Source organism: Mycteria americana, chromosome 5, assembly GCF_035582795.1.
Source record: "Mycteria americana isolate JAX WOST 10 ecotype Jacksonville Zoo and Gardens chromosome 5, USCA_MyAme_1.0, whole genome shotgun sequence".
NCBI lineage: Eukaryota > Metazoa > Chordata > Aves > Ciconiiformes > Ciconiidae > Mycteria > Mycteria americana.
In genome coordinates, this window is record NC_134369.1 from 62534650 (window position 1) to 62552649 (window position 18000).

Genomic DNA, 18000 nt, shown 5'->3' on the forward strand with positions numbered 1-18000 from the left:
ATATAGACCTATATTAAGATTTTCAATAGAATTTTTATTTTGCTGCATTATCACAGACATTGAATCTTTGTTATTTTTAATAAAAACTAAGGCAACATAGAACAAACTTGAACTGTTCAAGGCTAAACTGAACGATAATACAGCATTCCTGTGATAAGGAAACGCACCCTAAGGTCCACTGTGGAAAACTTCCTATTCTCAGACATGAAACCACTTCCAAAACCTGACTTACTAATGCCATTGAAAATGTCTTAACTACAAAACTATCTCTAAAACCTGCTTAGTTTCTACCAGTGAAATGCAAAGCACACAAGTAGTCTGTATTTTGAAGGTCAGACAAGCACTGCAAACTATGAACTTCAGGATTCATGAAACCATGACATTTTAAAGTGGGAGGAGAGAAAATATGTTTCTGTCTTGTCCAAGCCACGAGATACTAAAATGAACAAACTATAAATATTAAAATTCAGTAAAAATATTTGGGATCCAACATTTTATATTAATGAATTGTTCTGGTGAGAAAAAATTCAACAACGAGGCACCAAGAAGACAATAATCCACAATTTTAGTCTGTTTTGTATAATCCCGGAGAATACCATATGACTTCATCTGTATGGAACCTGCTATTTTGCAGAAGGAACACTACCTTAAAAGGTAACTCTTTAACTTAATGATGTCAATTTATATACTATAAAATAACAAAAAAATCCTTCTTTATGCTACTAATCGTAACTGTTCAGAGTTATTCATTATGTCAAATAGCACCAAATCCAGGGTCTTGTTTCCCTTTTGCTGCTCAATAAAGTGGTGTTGGCAGCAGTATCCTTTAACACTCGTAATTTATTAACCTCATAGGTGTTGTAGCATGGAACTAAAGCCACAGACAGGAGGCATTTAGCAAGTTATACATGCTGCATATTTTCACAGCAAAGGAGTTCCTGCTGTGCTTTTCTTGCCTCCCACATTTTTATGATTTTTTTCCCCTCATGGTAACTGCCAAGCCTCACATATTTTGGTGATGCTTCCTTATTTTGCCTTAACCCTCTTTCTCATGTTTTAAAAAGTGTTGCTGTGTGTTTATCAATGAGACATTTAACATATCCTGAAGAATTTTTAACTTTTTCAAATGCAGATAGTGAAGTCCAAGACAGACTCACATGACGTTTTACAGGACGCTGTCCTGGCTACAAAGACGTGCTATTCCATAGGCTGAAGAGATGTATAACTAGGGCAGCAGCCATCACGTAGAAGGTTCTTGTTAGAAAGCACTGAGATATGCACGTTTATCTCTGGTTGCTCCAGCTGAGGGAACAAGATTTTTATTATTGTGTGTCCCTGGAAGTGTTCATAACGATAGCCCAGCTTTTATGATGTCTAAGAAAACCTCTTTTATCGGTCACCTTCATGTTTTAATGCGGTTCTTTTGCATATCACACCAGACATGTTCAAGATGTACTTGAAGGTTCAGTAGGAGGGGTGTTTCCTTTGACCACATCAACATGTTATCAAAGTCAGCCGGGAAACCTGCGTTTCAAAACTAACTTCAGGGAGGAAGAGATTTAGAGTATATGACATTGTTTAATGTCACTACTAGCTTTATCTTCCTTCCCTCTTTTCCTCTATACACCCACATAACCATCGAGAAGCTTTACAACATTATTCAGTAAGACACAGCGACAGAACTGAGGAGTATTTTTCCACTTGGGAGTATTTATAGGGGTAAGAGAGTTGGTTCATCAATCAATAAAGTAAAAAAAAGTTCTTTGCCACCTGAACGTTATTCACATTTTAGATGTCCAAAATTCTTAATTCCTGTGATACTGGAAGAGCGAAGATGGAAGAAGATGGGAAAGAATAGAGCACAGGGAAGAAAGGACCGAAGTTTTCTGCTTTTTAAGTGACTGTAAATCCAAACATGTATTTCATCCAGGGTCCCAATTCACTTAAGGAGGGCTGGCAACATTTTACATTAAGAATAGAGAGTACATGCACGTGGCAATTGCATCGTCCTTTGTGAGGTAGCCCAAGCACCCAGAGCTACCCAAAGCCGTCTTTATGACGCTGAAATTAAATAATAGGGTCTTTCCCGCACCCTGAAAGCAGGCTGCACAGGAAAAACACAACTTAGTCAGCAACTTAATTGCTTTAAATTATTTGCAATACAGTTGCTGTGAGGTCAAGCATTCGGTCATCGCCGGTCTATTATGAGTCGAAACCCACCCAGATTTTCCTTGCTACAGCACTGCGGGCTTTGCTTCCCTCAGAAGCGCAGCCCCGCACCCCTCCCCAGCCCCCGGCCGGGCGTGGCTGGCCGCCACGGACAGCGGGAGCCGGAGCGCGGCGGGGCTAGGAGCCCCGGCCCCCCCCGGCCTGCTGCGCGCCGCCGGCGTCTGGAAAGCGAGGACGGGGAGCGAGACTCGGGCCTGCCCCGAAGCGCCCCGCGCCACCGGCCTGCGCAGGCCCGGCCCAAAGGCGAGGGGCCCTTCTGGGCCGCGGCGGCCCGCTCGCCTCCCCGAGAGGCATGGCAGCCCTGAAGGGAGGCCGAGGGGGCCCTCCCTGCCGCACGGCGCGAAGCGGAGCTGGCCGCAGCAGGAGGGGGGCGAGGTCTCTCAGCACACCCAGCAGGAAGGAAGGGGAGGCCGGGGGACGCTGGGAGCCCCCTGCCCCAGGCCCCGCCGCCCTGACTCAGCCGCGGCAGCTCCCGCACCTCCCCTGCCCCATCCCGCGCCCTCTCGCGAGACTCGGTCGATGTAGACGCGATGTCCTTTGGGGCACTGGCGGGGGGAGGGCAGAGGGGGAGGGAGGCGAAGCCAGGGGTGTCTTGATTGATAGCGGTCGCCGCCAGTGGGTGGGGGGGATGGCGAGCCCTCAGCCAATAGCGTCGTCCCAAGGCGAGCGGCGAGCCAATGGAGGGGCTGGGGGGGCGGGGCACGCCGCTGGCTGATTGATCCCAGCTTTGGCGTTGTTCAGTCAGAGCGAGAACATTCTAGAGGTGAGTATGGGGCAGCCATTGCCGGGGTCCCGTCAACCGCCCCCTTCTGCCTGAGCTGCGCGCTGGCCGCCGCCTCTCCCTCCCCCCTTCCCTCTTATCCCCCCTCCTCCTCCCTCCTCCTCTCCTCACAGGTGCCGCCACTAACGATGCCCCTGATTGTGTCTTGCCCGCAGATTGTCCGGCACTGCTGTCCCTGCTGATACTGCCCGCCCCAGGACGCCGGGACCCGGAGGCTGCGGCGTCCGCCTCCGCCTCCCTCTCCGTCTGGATATAAGTGCCCGCACGGCCCTGTTCTCCTCGCATACTCGGCTTCGTCGCAGCCCGGGGCGAGCAGCGTTGGGTTTATGTCTTTATTGGACGAAAACGGTGAGTATTAGGACTGGGCTAGGGCGGATGAGGGCAGTGGGGATTGAGGGGAGGGTTTGGGTCCCGAGAAGGTGAGGGGAGCGGGCGGGCGCCTTAGGCTGGGCTGGGGCGTCGGGTTGTCGGTAAACGGTGGATAGTGGGAGCGGTTTTGTGTGAGGTGTCCGGGAACTTGATAGGACGGGAAAGAGAAACGAGGTGGGTGGGGGAAGAAAAAAAACGAAAACCAAAAGCCCCAAGGCTTCAGTTGCACCCGTTTGCTGGTTTTTTGTTTTATTTGATTTGTTCTTTTTTTTTTATTATTTTTTTCCTTAATTCCCTACCGCCGCCATGCGACGAGACAAGATGGCGGCGGCCGGGGCCGCGCCTCCCCGTGGTGCGGGTGGGCGGGGGGAGCTGTGGCGCAGTTAGAAACCCGCTGGGGGGGGGGGGGGCTGCCCTTCCAGGGTTAGCCCCGGGGGGACGGGCAAGGGGGGGCAGCTGCGGAGCGTCCCCCTTTCGCGGCTGGAGAGCGCATGCGTGGCTGGAGGTGACTTCCCCCATCTTTTCCAGGGCTGACTCAGTGCTTAATTGCTGCATTTATGACTCATCATAGGGCTGAGTGGGGCGGGGATAGGGTGCTTTGAAGCAGAGAGTCTCTCTGCCTTCCCGCTTTTTTTTCTCTGTGCATAGCATATGGGGGGGGGGGGGGGGGTGCTTGGGATGAGGTGTCCTAGGGACCAGGAGAGGGAGCTTTAGTCTACAGCAGACAAAAGCTGTAATCTGGAAGGAGGGGAAACCGCACGTTCTGTCGAGAGCTCATGCTCAGTCACCGAGATACCTGCTTCCTCAGTGCTTCTGCAAGCACGTGGTCAGGTCACATGGTGGCTCTTTTTAGACATTTTGGGGAAGGAAGCCTCGTGCTTGAAACAAAGTCCACGGTGCACTTTTTGCTGAGGAAGGGCAAAACTGCATCTGGGATAACGTAGAACCCGAGGCACCTACAAATCTATTTGCTTCTTCTGTAAAGAATTTGTAAACCTGACCGGAGGGACTAGGACTATGTGGACCCGATAGACGTGCGTATGTGCTTATGCATAAATACTAAGAAGGCTATTTTAATGTGTCAACGCTTCTGTCATTAATGATAACAACATGATGACGTGTCAGAATAGCCATGCTGTAGTCAGGGTTGCCTGTGTTGTGGCTTAAGTACTCTTAGATCTGATTATAGAGACACATGTTAATTTAAATATGTAAATACTGCTTAAGGCAACTTTAATAATAGGATTCATCCTCCTTCCCCCCCCTCCCCCCTTCCCCTAAGAAAAAAATCAACTGGAAAAGCTGCTGCACTGCTCTGTACCTCTGCATTGCTAGGCTTTCTACAGTGAAGCAACTTATGTCAGACTTTATCAGGCTTATTGTTAAGTCAAAACTCAACAGAAGCTGCTATGAGAATCCATAAGTGAGAGGGAGAATTACCTAATTTTCAACTCTTTTCCACTCCGATCCGAAAAACTGGTAAGCCATGTAAAAAATTATGTTGGGCTACAGATTGCTGCTGCTTCATCTTACTGATACTTCTCAACATTCTGACAGACTTCGGGTTTTGTGATAGGTTCATGCCATGATGTGGAATTTGAAACTCTTTTCCAGATCTTTCTCCTGCTTCCTGCAGCCTGAAACTTGTCACATGACCCTCTCGGTGCAAGAGCCATTGGTCTCCATAATAAATGAAGCAATGTTCCTTTCCCTTCTTTATTGATCACAGCACTCCTTCAGGAGTTAATTGTACAGAAAATAGTCTTAAGCTGTTCAATGCTTTTTGGGTAGTAAGAAAGAAGAGGGTGGAAAGCTCTGTGGTGTAGTTGAGGAAAAGTTTCTTAGCAGTACAATTCAAGGCTATTGTTTTTAGTCCACAAGTTGAAGAAAGCTGTAGCATAAAGAACGTACTTTTTTTTTTTCTTCTTCTTTTCACCCTAAATATAGTCCCTTTTGTAGCTCTCTAGCAAATTCTGGTTGGTGCATATTAAGATAAACTTAATTTCTTTTCTGTTTATTAACACTTGCAGAGCTGTTGCGCAGCCACTGGTACCTGTATTGGGGAAACATAGCATACAAGCAAGAACCTTACAGCCTCAGTGGCGAAAATTTTTTCATGTCAGAGACCGAGAACTCTTGCAGTCGTTTATGTCATCCCGTCTTCTCCAGACAGAAGATACCAAAAAACTGCAATCAAAGATCTCTTCATCTTATTGATAAAGCTACTAATAAGGCAAAATGTCTGTCAACGTCAACCGCAGTGTTTCAGATCAGTTCTATCGCTACAAAATGCCCCGTCTGATTGCCAAGGTAATTTACTAACCATTAGTGGTAAGTAGGTAGTGTTTCACGTCACTCGCTGTCTTGATAGAAGTAGAGGTGTGAGGTAATGTTACCAATGTTTAGCCAGTCCTAGGGTAAGGAGGATGTCTGCTCTTTTCTGCCCAGACTAAGTGCACATTAGCTCTTCTAAGAAGACGCTTCAAAGCAGAACTTTGATGTAGTGAAATGGGGAATACATACTGGGTTTGACTGTTGCAGTCACTTAATTTTAAAACACTTTTTTTTTTCTTTAGGTGGAGGGCAAAGGAAATGGAATAAAGACGGTTATAGTCAACATGGTTGACGTTGCAAAGGCGCTTAATCGGCCTCCAACGTGTAAGTAGTCTGGAGTGACACAGCATTTTGTTTTATGCTTTTGTGTTTGAAGTGGTAGCATTAAGTAGCTAATAAAGCATTAATTAATACTGTTTCAAGATTTGTAAGAAAGAAACGTGATTATCTCAGTATAACATAATGAACAGAAAGAAGCAGTGGCATATCTACATGCTGTTAAAAATCACAGTGAAGATCTGAGGACAGTGGTGGTTATTATACTTTCTTTCCAGATCCTACCAAATTTTTTGGTTGTGAGCTGGGAGCACAGACCCAGTTTGATGTTAAGAATGACCGTTACATTGTCAATGGATCTCATGAGGCGAATAAGCTGCAAGACATGTTGGATGGATTCATTAAAAAATTTGTTCTCTGTCCTGAGTGTGAGAATCCTGAAACTGATCTGGTGAGTGCTCTCTGTCTGTATTAGTGGTAACACCATGGAAACATTTCATTAGATGTTTATGTGAGTGGTGTGAAGTTAATAGTTGACTCAAATATCTGTGACGAGAAAATCCTGTATACCCCCCACCCCCCTTGGGAAGGTTTTAGACTTAGAACAGCTCTAAACTTCTGAGCTAAATCGCTAGTTCTAAATTTGCTCTGTTGGGAGTGATACAAAGTATTTAAGTCTCTGGCTTAATCCTGTGGAGGTGATAATGTAAACATCAAGTTTAGGCTTTAATGCATAATTGTTCTGTAAGTGGTATGTTAACTGGAGGTTGTTCTTTTTTTACAGCATGTCAATCCTAAGAAACAAACTATAGGTAACTCTTGCAAAGCCTGTGGCTATCGAGGCATGCTTGACACAAACCATAAACTCTGCACGTTCATTCTCAAAAACCCACCTGGTAAGTGTGTTTCCTTACTTGGGGGGAGTAAAGGGAACTTGCTCAGTGTGAGTGCTGTTGATGAAGTAGAAAAACAAACAGCTCACATCTAATTACAGTGTAAAAAAGCTCCAGCATACTGCTAGAGTATGTTTGTAGGTCAGGATGAAGTAGCTGTGCTCATAGGTTCTATATGAGCAGTCTCTTCCCTTGTGATCCTGTATCCTTACCAAGTAGAAGTATTTCTGAGGTTGCATTTGCCTATGCAGGACAAAACTTAGCAGTCACCAGGTGCTCGTTGCTGTTTTGCCTTTAAGTCAGTGCGAAGTAAAAGGGTAGGAAGTGAAAGCAGTATAGTAAATGCTAACTGTAATGTACTTGTTCTGTGCAAGCAACACTCTGTAGTAAGCATCTAGTTGCCTGCTGCAATTTAAGCTTGCTAGAATAGAAAAGTCTAACCTATTCCAGGGGCCTCTGCTTTGTGAGGTCACCTGTTATATAGACTTGGACAAACCTTATGTCTTTGAAATGGGGATTTGGCAGAGGTGCAATAGCGCAGGGACTTTATTCTGTGAACTAAAGAAAGCTAAAACACTAAAATTCATTTGCAGAAAGTGGTGACACTGGTACAGGAAAGAAAGAAAAGGAGAAGAAGAATAGAAAAGGCAAGGACAAAGAGAATGGTTCTGTGTCCAGCAGTGAGACACTTCCACCCCCACCACCAGAGGAGATTACTCCTCCACAGGTTGTGGTAAGTAGAAGGTGAAGCAGGGAGGTGAGGGTGTGTGGTGTCTTGCTCTGATTTAAAACTTTAAATAACTGCTATTCCTTGCAAGTCAGCATTGCACCCTAAGTTCTTACTGTATCCAGAACTTCAATGCTGCAATAGAAGTATCCCTGTTACCCCTCTATAACAGCTTTGTCAGCTCTCCAGTAACAGTACGTGTGCTACTTGCTGAGTGAAAGCTGTGTAGCCTTTACACTCCCTGGGAAGGAATATCTCATGAGTGTACTAGAGAGAGCGGTGAAACACCATAGTTAAGTAACCCTATGGACGGCTACAAACACATGTCTAGCTTCCATTACTTCTTTCCTACATCTGCCCTTTCTCCATCGTCTGACTTGCCCAATCATAGTGTAGCCCTTCCTTTAGGGAAAAATAAAAAATACTTGTTTATAAAAATGCTCTCAAGTCTGTATCTAGAAACAACACTCACCTATTACTAAGCTTGTAGTAACATTGTATGAATCTCTTTGGTTTTAGGAGGAGGAGGATGATGATGACTGGGGTGAAGACACAACAGAAGAAGCCCAGAGGCGTAGAATGGATGAAATCAGCGACCATGCAAAGAACCTCACACTTAGTGAAGACCTGGAAAGAACAGTGGAGGAGAGAGTCAACATACTGTTTGATTTTGTGAAGGTGAATATCCTCTGGTTGTTGGCTTCGTAGCCACTTTGCTATAGCTGTACAAAATGTTGGTAAGGAGACTAAGAGCAAAGCTGCTTAAGCTTCTACCAAAGTACTGGTTCCACCAGTGGTGGAGAAGGAAGCGGTGCAGTAGAGCATTGACACATACCTCAGTAGATTTAAAATGTTTCTACTTGTTCCTGTCTTGCAGAAAAAGAAGGACGAAGGTGTCATTGATACTTCTGACAAAGACATTGTAGCAGAAGCAGAGAGACTGGATGTAAAGGCTATGGGCCCTCTAGTTCTCACTGAAGTCCTTTTCGATGAAAAGATTCGTGAACAGATAAGGAAATACAGGCGTCACTTCCTTCGTGTAAGCAGTCTCTTCTGCACCCAGTGTAACAACTGTTGTGTTGGATTTTTGTAGCAACTACTTGACTCAGTTCTGGGTTGTGTGGGGGAGAAAGCTTTTTGTAGGGTTTTTGTTTTTAAACCACTACTTCTTAGCTAGGGAAAACTGCTGGGTGGAGGGGTAGTATGAGCTATTGTAAACTTTGCTGTCTCACGGGGTTAAGAGCAGAAGCAGCAGCTCTTTCTGGAGAGGGAAAAAAGCTAACTTAATCGATTTTGGTTTTGTCGCAATTCTAGTTCTGCCACAACAACAAGAAAGCTCAGAGGTACCTTCTCCATGGCTTTGAGTGTGTGGTAGCCATGCATCAGTCTCAGCTTATTTCTAAAATACCACATATTTTGAAGGAAATGTATGATGCAGATCTTCTGGAAGAAGAAGTCATCCTTGGCTGGGCAGAAAAGGTATGGGGTAGTATTTCACATACTATACCAGCGAAGTACCTGAATGTAGCGTACTGTATCTGGCTTCTCCATTCTGGTGTAGCTTCTTGTGCAGATTTCTTTAAACAACTAACCTGAGATAAGTTACTGTCTGGGAGAAACCTCCCTTTCAAAAATGGGCTGTTCAAGGCAGCAGGGTGAGGTTAGAGTTCTGAGTTAGGCTCTTGCTGTATTTGGGTATGATCTGGTGTAAACTCCTTCAGTGTTCAAGCAAAGTCTGTGTGCTTCTGTCTTTCAGGCCTCAAAGAAATACGTTTCAAAGGAGCTTGCCAAAGAAATTCGTGTCAAAGCAGAACCATTTATTAAATGGCTGAAGGAAGCTGAAGAAGAATCTTCCGGTAATGAAGAAGAGGATGAAGATGAAAACATAGAGGTAGGAAAGGCTCGCTTACTGAGTTGTAAACAACTCCAAGGTTGCACTGTTCCTGCACGCTTAAGTCTTGTACTTCGTCCTGGTGCACCATAAAATAGCTTACTTCATGTATTGCTGTGTGTGTTGGCAACTGGGGGAACACCTCATTTCTGATGGCTCTGTCAGCATTTTTGCTACACATCATCACTTTTCTACTGAAGATCGTTTTTGTAGCAGTACAAGTGCATCTTGATGGCCAAAGACTGTCATTGTGGAATGGTACAAGCAGTCTTTTGCATAGTAGTAGTTCATAGTGGAAGATTGACAAGGTATTGTGCATAAAGCCTCATGTTGTAGAAGAGTTGGTGGGTAGGTGGCTGTTAGAAAAGCCAATTAAAGAACAAATAGCCGTTTTCCTCACAGTTTAGGCCTAGGTAAAATCTGTTAGCTACACTCCAGCTGACTGTGGCTGGGATTTCTTTTGTGTGTGGGTTTTTTGTTTGTGTGTTCTCCTCCCTGTAGTACCTACTCTTGTTCCTGGATATAAGATTCTGCTTCCTGCATGCATGCCTCTGCCTTCTAAAGACAGATGTTACGGTGTAGCTGTAGTTTCAGCATGCCCAAACTCAGGTTTCCTCTCCAGTATTAATTCTCAAACTGGCATGTGCTGTGCAGTGTATTTCAGAACATGGAGCAGTGTGTTAGGCAGGTTCATGGCAGTAGTTCATGGCTGTTGAGCGGGCAGGCGTCGCAAACTCCTGATGTTACAATTGCTCTAGTACGTAACTGTGGCAGTAGGTGCTGTAGTAAAAGTAAGCGTCTTGTCTCCACAGGTGGTGTACTCTACAACTGCCAGTGTACCTAAAGTTGAGACTGTGAAGCCTGCAAACAATAAAGATGACGATATTGATATTGATGCCATTTAAAGTGATGCAACATAGCTTCCAGCATAATGATGCAAACTTCTCTGCATTTTCTGCCAGAAGTGTGACTTGTATGTGCACAAGCTGAAATGGCTTAATGTCCTGCTACTCTTTGTACTCTAAAATGTATCTTTTTACTGTGACCGGTCTTGTGTAACTAAGCCTAACACCAAGGAGTCAGCACGTTGGTGAACTGATCTAGTTTGCAACTGGCATGTTCTATTTTGTTTTTCTAACTTGTGTTGGACACATACTTGGAGCGCATTTATACAGTTGTGGAAATAAAGGATTTGGTTTTGGTCAGTCTTCACTTGTGACTCTGAACTCCCTTATTTCTTTTCTAAGTAAGTATTTACACAACGAAATGTGTGAAGTTTGAGGCAAAATGACAAAAATCTCTTGAATAAGGCACAAAAAAAAAAAAAATAGCCTTAGCTTAGAGGCTGTTGCAACAGCAGAGATTTGAGACCTGGGCAAGACACAGGTGTTGGGCAAGCTACAGTGTACAGATGCCAGCTTCTTAAAACAGAAGGCAACTGTCTGATCCTTGCAGGCTTTTTTTTTTTAACAAACTTCACAGGTGTTCACTACATAAGTTTGTTCGGTGTTTGGGGTTTTTTTGAGGTTTTCAACAGGTCCACTAAACACAGGTTTCAGTGCTCTGACAAGCTGAGGAAACCAGTACCTCTTAGTTAGCATGCACTGCTGCTGAACAGCTGGCTGTGGCTGTGCTCCGCTTGTGCAGTGTCACCGTAGCAGAGGAAATGGGCACCCTACTTGGTTCGATTTGGGGTGGGGAGGGAGGGGAAGAGGGCACGATCTGCTGCCCCTGCAGCTGACCTGTGTAGCTCTGGAAGTGAGTTTTGTAGATCCTGAATGCCAAGGCTGAGGTACCAGAGTCTTTTGGAAACAGTACAAAGAGAACCTAGTCCATCTAAATTGGGAAACTGATGTGACGTGGTGAGTGGCAGTGTCGGTCAGTGTGGGGTCTTGGGGAGGGTTTTCTTTGTTGCCCTTCAGTCTTTTGCTCTGGAAAACTACGACTAGTGAGAGAGTGACAATGGGGATTTTTCATTGTTCTGAGATCCAGTATTACAAGTTTTGAGAGATGGAGGGTCCAGTGCACAGTGAGCTGCTCTTCCTGGTCAAATTGTTATAGCAGATCTTAGAACTAGCTGAAGGGGAAGGTTTTGTTTGCTAGTTACAAGGGTGGTGACTTTGAGCTGCAGGTCTTCCTCTCCAAAACAGTGGGGTGGGGGTCTGTGAACTTGGTGTTGCGTTGGGGGTGGCCCTGGCATCAAACTGTCACTTAGCACTAGCAGATGTGGCAAACGGTGTTAGAAAGGTGGGGTGAAGCCATGAAGCATTTGGAAGTGTTCTTGGTTTATTTTAGATGGGTGTTATATTGCAGGAGTACAAAAACATGATTTTTATTTTACATACAGGTTTAGTCCCAGCTTTTTTTTTCCCCCTCTTAAAAGAACACTTGTTCTCTGTTCTGTTTAAAGTGGGTTTGTATTTCAAAAATATGTCAATTGTTACACTTGTTGGAAACCTGGAAGCTGAATTGTTAATCCCCGTGTGACCTCTCCAGACGATACCTCCTCCTGGGGCAGCCACACGCCTGCCTTGTGTAACAGTTGTGTGCACACCCTTATAGGCGTTTGTGTGCCAGGCTGGAAGCAGAGCCTGGAAGGCTGAGATCCTCTGAAAAAAATACAGTGTAGCTGTTACAGAGCTGATGATTTTTGCCTGGTACTGCTGTAAAAAAACTGCAACTGCATTGGGTGGGTTTTAGTTCCTGTGGGTAGCAATTAAGAGACTAGAATCTGTGGAAATCTTTTAAAGTAAAAGGCTAGAACTTCAGGGGTGGTGGTGACAGAGAGGGAAGGGTTAAAAACGCTGCCTGGTTGGAAGCAAGGTTTCAGCCCTGGGCTTCCTGCTGGCTTGTATCAACAGGTCGGGCATTAGCAATGAAATCAGTCACCGGTATCTCTCGTCACGGTGGTGAGGTGGGGGTAAGATGTCTCTTCAAGTTGTGCCTCCCTGGTAGTTGCTTATCTGTTGCAGTGGGAGGTGGGTGCTTGTACGCTGGGCTAGTTCTTTGGGTAGGGGGTTGAGCTGGATTTGCCTTTCTGAGCAGAATTCCTGCTAGCGGAGGGAATAATGAGAAGCCTTCCGCTTTCCCAGGAGAGTGTCTCAGCTGCAACGCTGAGAAATACGGTGGCCCCTTAACTGCACAAGAGAGTTCTCTGCAGCGTGGGCAGGGCCCTCTCCTGATTCTCTGAGCCCGATTCTTAGCTAGTAGAGGTCAGCGCAGTTCACCAAACTGGTCAGGTGATCCATGCTGATGGTCTGCAGATGCGGCTTTGCAGATCTGGGTTGATACCATCTCTAGGATGTGACCAGAAGGTTTCTGTCTGCAGTACACATTGCATGGTGTTGGCTGCTCCCAGCTGTGACACGGTGAAGTTTCATTTAGGGTGTAGTTAGTTTCATCTTAGAGCAGACTTGGTTGCAGTTGCAGGCTGCCACCAAAGGGGATAATCTCTCTTTTTCCACCCCAAGACGTAGTGACTAGCAAGGCAGACCTGTTCCCTCCAGTAGGGAAACTAAGAAATAAATCCACCAAAAAAAAGAGTTTTCCGTAGGATCAGTGAACTGATGATGTCATAGCAAAGCTGTATGATGGTAGATTTGGGGTAAACACGGTGGGAGCATGCAGGGAGTGGAAGTGTCCTTGTCTGTAGTAGCCCACAGGTGGGTCACATTAAGTGTATTAAAAGTGGTACCCTAATACTCTGAAGTGGGGGAGGCTTCTAGAAGCACTGAGGCCACCACTAACTATGAAATTCCTGGCACTGAGTTATGCTTCTCACCCTATTTTCACATGCAGAGTGCTGTTTCCATCTCAGATCCTTAACTGAGGATTCCACCAGCTAATAACAATGAGCGTTCATTTTGTGAGCATTTCTTTAGGGAAGGAAGAAGTCTGACTTAGAAGTTTCCTGAGTCTTGGAATTTATTGCGGCTGCTACCTTATTAAAAGTAACAAGTACATCTTCAAAAGGCAACGTGGTGTTTAGATACAATCTGCTGGAAGCTTCAAAGAGACTCCTGGAAGGGGAACAGTAAGCGCTGGGTGATTTCCCTCACTTCATACCATACGGTCTCTCTGTTTAAAAACCTCAGCGTGAATGCTGCTATTTGGCAGGTGGAAGGTCTAGCGGCAGGTCCATTAGCCTTGGCTTTACACACCTCCATCTCCCTCCAGGAGCCTGCGATCGGGAGCGTTATGGCAGCTCAGCAGCCTTCATCAGTGGCTTCTCTTCCTCCAGCACAACGGGGAGCTTCTCCACTGACGGCTTTGCTTGGGGCAGCATCACGAGCAGATGAAAGGAGCTCAGCGGCTTCAACCAGGGTTTGAAATCCTGATTGTTGTTTTGCATATAAGAAATAACATTGCTTGGCTTTACTTTTATCAATGAGAGCCTGAAAACTGTCATTAGAGGCCAGGGCCTCGCTCAGCTGGATACGATAGGCATGTATTATATAAAATGACGCTGTCTGCTCCTGAGAGTGTACAGCTCGGGCTTGTAGCGAGGCAGTGACTAAAGATACGGGAAAAGTGATTTGACAGGATTGCAGTAGGCAAAGTAATGTGCTGAATGCTTTTTATTTCCCCTTGCTGCGGTAGCGGCTGCCCCAGCCGGTGCAACTGCGATGCGATGCTCCCAAAGAGGTCAGCTTTTTAAACAGGGTGCAGTTCGCTCCGCAGGGTCACTTGTGTGAGGCATTGCCACGAGGCTGTCATTCCTCCCCACTAAGATCTTCCTTGTTCTTTGGGTTGAGATGCTCGTTGCAAGATCCCCATCTCCACCCAAGTCAAACAGCTCGGTTGATTTGTTGTTGGCCAAATGTACCATAGAGTTAAAAGAGCTGATTTATAACCCAAATAAATAATGCTTAGTGCATGGGTGTATTCTGGTTGTGCAAGTTCTAAACCTTGATGTTTGAAAAGAAGAGGTATCACTGAAAAACAGTTAATGTAGCAATCTGTAACGAAGCTGTCCTTTCATTTGAGGACTGCTACAGGGTAGTAATAAAGATGACAGCAGTTCTGGGCTCCCAGTGAAACCAGTGAGCAGAAATGGCAAGGAGAGATGGAACAAAAGTAGCTGACCCACCAATTAGTCTTCCAAACTGTGGCAGCTATTTTATTCTCAGACTAATTACTCTGAAAGAGCCTCGGAGGGCTGTTGCTGAGGATTGACTCCTCGGCATTCAGTAACACCACTGAACCGTGAAGATGTGGAACAGAAAACCCAGAAGTAAAGACAATAAAAAGCAGCTTGAAAACAATGCTCTTCAAAGCCTTATCTGTGAAATACTGTTTGCACACTTAACTTCCATCTTAAGTCTTGTAAAGTTTTTGGAGCCATTGGGATTATTTACATGCTTGACAGGCTGCTAGTGTTGTCTATGTTTTTCATTTTGAAGACAATCATCTTGCTGCCACAGAGGTGTCAGAGTCTGTCTCTGGACCTGGAATTGGTGAGGAGTTGTTCTGGGGCTGCTGGCCAGCTTTCCCAGGACATCACTTCCTCACCTAGTGTGGACCAGCACTGGGGTATCTCCACAGCTTCCTTAGAGTGGTTCCAATTGACATCCATCAAGGACACGGCCCCAGCACTCAGATGATGCTGCTTTTAATTCAGTAAATTCTGCAACTCCTTAATGTTTCTCAGAGGAAAAAGAAAAAAATCTTTGACATCTTGGGTTAGGAACCGAAGAAAGAGGGGTTCACCCGATCATTGTCAGTAAAACAGAGGGAGCCGTTCCTTCTGTTGTGATGCGTGTCAGGGAAATCCAGTAAATGTTAAACCATTTTTTATGGGCATCAGTTTGTTTGCTCGCACGTGCTTCCAAGTTGGTGTTTATTGGATAGCTAAGGCTCTTCAGTAATTTAGCCTCAGCAAACACCTGCGTCCTGGGTTTCTGTAAATGGGATGCCATTAGCTTCCAGCGATGGCCATGCAAATCCATCGTGACGGGGCAGGTCCAGGCTGAAGCCAGGAAGCCAGGTCAGTAAGGCAAGGCCCGTGGCTGAGCTCAGGCGTGCCCCCGTGGGTACGCGAGCTTCACAGGGGCCCCAGCGTAAGAGCAGCTCCCGAGCCGAGGTGGGGAGGCCCCAGACACAGTTGCTCCCAGCTCTTTCTCACACTGCTCCTTCCACAGCATTCAGCTGCAAGGTTACTCGGCCGCACCATATCGGAGCTGACCTTGAACACAGGCAGCCACGCACCTGCAAGGCGGGGGAAGAGGTTGCAGAGCCTGTCCGTGCTCCCAGGACCCTGACATTTTCCGAGGCTGGAGCTAGAGAGTGCTGTTTTTCCCACTGCTAATCTTATCTCATTACTGTGGTGTTAGATGCATTTTCCACACAGTATTTTCTTTCTCAAGAGGGGAAGAGATGATGCAAAAAGGAGAGCTCTGATCTGAGCATAGGGTCATAGGCACTTCAGCCATACGTTGCAGATAAGGGAAGTATCAGCACCAGGAACTCCTCAACGGGAGGTTTGTGTGGGTGTTGTATTATTCTCTCTGAATTTTTTTTTGCTTGATAGTGACTTTTATATCTACCTGATATTAATAAAACCCAGCTAACAGCACTGACGTCAATGGAGTTTGGCTTTGTATCTGTGCAATTAAGGTAGACATCTGGCATCTTTAAAAGAAACATGAGGAAATTATATTTCCCCAAGAGAATCCCATCCCTGTGTTGTCAGGGAATTGTTAATAAATTATTAATTAATTAATTAATAGTCACTCTTATGGACAAAGTTACAGGTATACAAATTGTGAACAGAGTAGTTCACATAGGAAAAGACTAAATAAAGAAGTAAAAGGCTAAATAAAGAGACTAAGGTTTTTTTCACGTGGTCTCTGAGGCTGGGAAACCTGGATTTAAAGGCTTCCATCTCCTGCCTCTGTTGTTTCTTCAGCCTGTGCTCACATTCAGGATCAGGAGCCAGAGGAGCTAGCAGTCCCAGCTGGATGTGCTGTGGGGCTCGGGGTGTTTACGGTCAGTGGGCAAGCACACTCGGGGGGGAACGGGAAGCAGGAGCACAGCTGCGATGACAGAAAAATACTGCTCTGTGGAGGAAAGTCACGGGATTTTAAATAATCTCTTGTAGATTCTCATTTATCACCTGACGTTTAATCCAGGAGTTTGCATTCTCCATGCCTTCTCCATGAACAGGATGGCTAGATTTTAGTTTCCATTTATTCTGCTGAAAGACTCCTATGTAAGATCCAGAATGCAGAAGGGGCAGTCTTAAGGAAAAAGTCATTGACTATTGGTGGACTTTTAACAAAATCCAAAGAACCAGTTTAAACGAGACGAACTATGTCAGGCAGGTCCCATGAGGTCAGATCAAGGTGGTACCCACATCCACTCAAGCTGCTGTGAGGAAAATGCCACCTCCAGAACAGCAAAGTCCCCACTTAGGTGGAGCAGTACAGAAGAAGGGAAGGGAAACCTTTCTGTAAGGAAAGCGGGCTGGATCCTACCCAACAGAGGTCACCAAAGAACAACGCCTTCTCCTTGCAGCCAAATGGAGCAGCCAAAGTTTTTAGCTACTGGCACGACTTGCTGAAGTCAAGAGTCCAGGGATGAAAAAAAAACACGATAAAAAGTACTTAGGTGTAGGCAGAACTAATGAACTGTGTGCTCCTCATGCTGATTAAAAATAAAGGGGACGGGGGGGCGATGAGTCCTCCTGGCCAGCTCCTGGTCAATCCTGATGCCAGAAGACAGGAGCAATGCATTTGACTTTGGCAAAACAAATGCCATAGGAAGAAAGAGGCACTCACTAAGCCCCCGGAGCTGCGCAGCCAGCCTCTCCCCACTAACCTGTCCTGGTTAGCCTCCTCACTTGCATGGACCTGGAGATGCTTTCAGTTTTGCATGGCCAGGTTTGGGTGTCCGGGTGAAACGTCTGCTCGGGACAGGTCCCCTGGGGAGGGCAGGAGCATGCGGGCTGGGAGGGAGGAACAAGGGAAGCCGGGCTCAGCACCACAGGCACAGCTGGCTGCATCCTGGTCCAGGTCAGCAAGCGGGAAGCCGGGAGGTGAAGGTGGCTGAGGTATGTGGGTGGTGGAGGAGTGAGAGGCAACCGGTGAGGCCTTCCTGTTTTGTTAAAGCCAACAGGCTTGTCCCGGGCAAGGGGGTGGTTTTATCTGAATCATCGAGGTGGAACTGAGTGTTCCTGGTGGGAGGAGAAGCGGGAGAGCAGGTACCTGTCTGTCGTGAGAGACTTTTCTGGGGGCGTTTGGTGATGTGCACCCCGGGGAGCTGCACTGCTTCACGAGCGCAAGGCACTAACTGCTGCAGCTTCTTGGTTTTTACATAGTCTTTGATGACATTGTCGCCGCCTTTGTTCCTTTTTTCCTCAGCACTGAGAGGTGGGACTGGAAGGCAGAAAGCAGCAGCGGTATCCCTAATACCAGAAAACCTGTTCCGCAGGAAAACCTGCAGATGCATGCGGGATAGGGAAGGAGCGGCTGCACTCATGACCCAACCTGCCGGGCACATA

At 46.2% G+C, this 18000-nt stretch overlaps 1 protein-coding gene and 1 non-coding gene across 5 annotated transcripts; both read left to right on the top strand.

The window, feature by feature from the left end:
• The first annotated feature begins 2859 nt into the window (after positions 1–2859).
• Positions 2860–10712, top strand: EIF5 (eukaryotic translation initiation factor 5). Of its 4 annotated transcripts, none has more exons than XM_075503646.1 (12): positions 2860–2992; positions 3166–3358; positions 5410–5689; positions 5956–6037; positions 6268–6440; positions 6774–6885; positions 7476–7615; positions 8129–8287; positions 8487–8648; positions 8924–9088; positions 9366–9500; positions 10313–10712. In XM_075503646.1, the coding sequence occupies exons 3-12, from the start codon at positions 5618–5620 to the stop codon at positions 10403–10405; spliced, it is 1293 nt and encodes a 430-aa protein (XP_075359761.1). In that variant the 5' UTR covers positions 2860–2992; positions 3166–3358; positions 5410–5617; the 3' UTR covers positions 10406–10712. The 4 variants fall into 4 exon arrangements, with proteins under 4 accessions (XP_075359761.1, XP_075359762.1, XP_075359763.1 ...); XM_075503647.1 differs by lacking the exon at positions 2860–2992 and adding an exon at positions 4662–4858 and having other exon boundaries at positions 3043–3358; XM_075503648.1 differs by lacking the exon at positions 2860–2992 and adding an exon at positions 4715–4858 and having other exon boundaries at positions 3043–3358.
• Positions 7254–7377, top strand: LOC142410836 (small nucleolar RNA SNORA28). Its single transcript, XR_012776041.1, has one exon. It is a non-coding gene; the product is annotated as a small nucleolar RNA SNORA28 (small nucleolar RNA).
• Positions 10713–18000: the final 7288 nt, after the last annotated feature.

What these genes read in the sequence shown, in the direction of transcription:
- EIF5 (XM_075503646.1), top strand. Translation starts at nt 5,618, where the DNA reads ATGTCTGTCAACGTCAACCGCAGTGTTTCAGATCAGTTCTATCGCTAC. An exon ending in GCTTAATCGGCCTCCAACGT is followed by an intron (nt 6,038 to 6,267) that starts GTAAGTAGTCTG and finishes CTTTCTTTCCAG; the next exon opens with ATCCTACCAAATTTTTTGGT. An exon ending in TTACTCCTCCACAGGTTGTG is followed by an intron (nt 7,616 to 8,128) that starts GTAAGTAGAAGG and finishes CTTTGGTTTTAG; the next exon opens with GAGGAGGAGGATGATGATGA.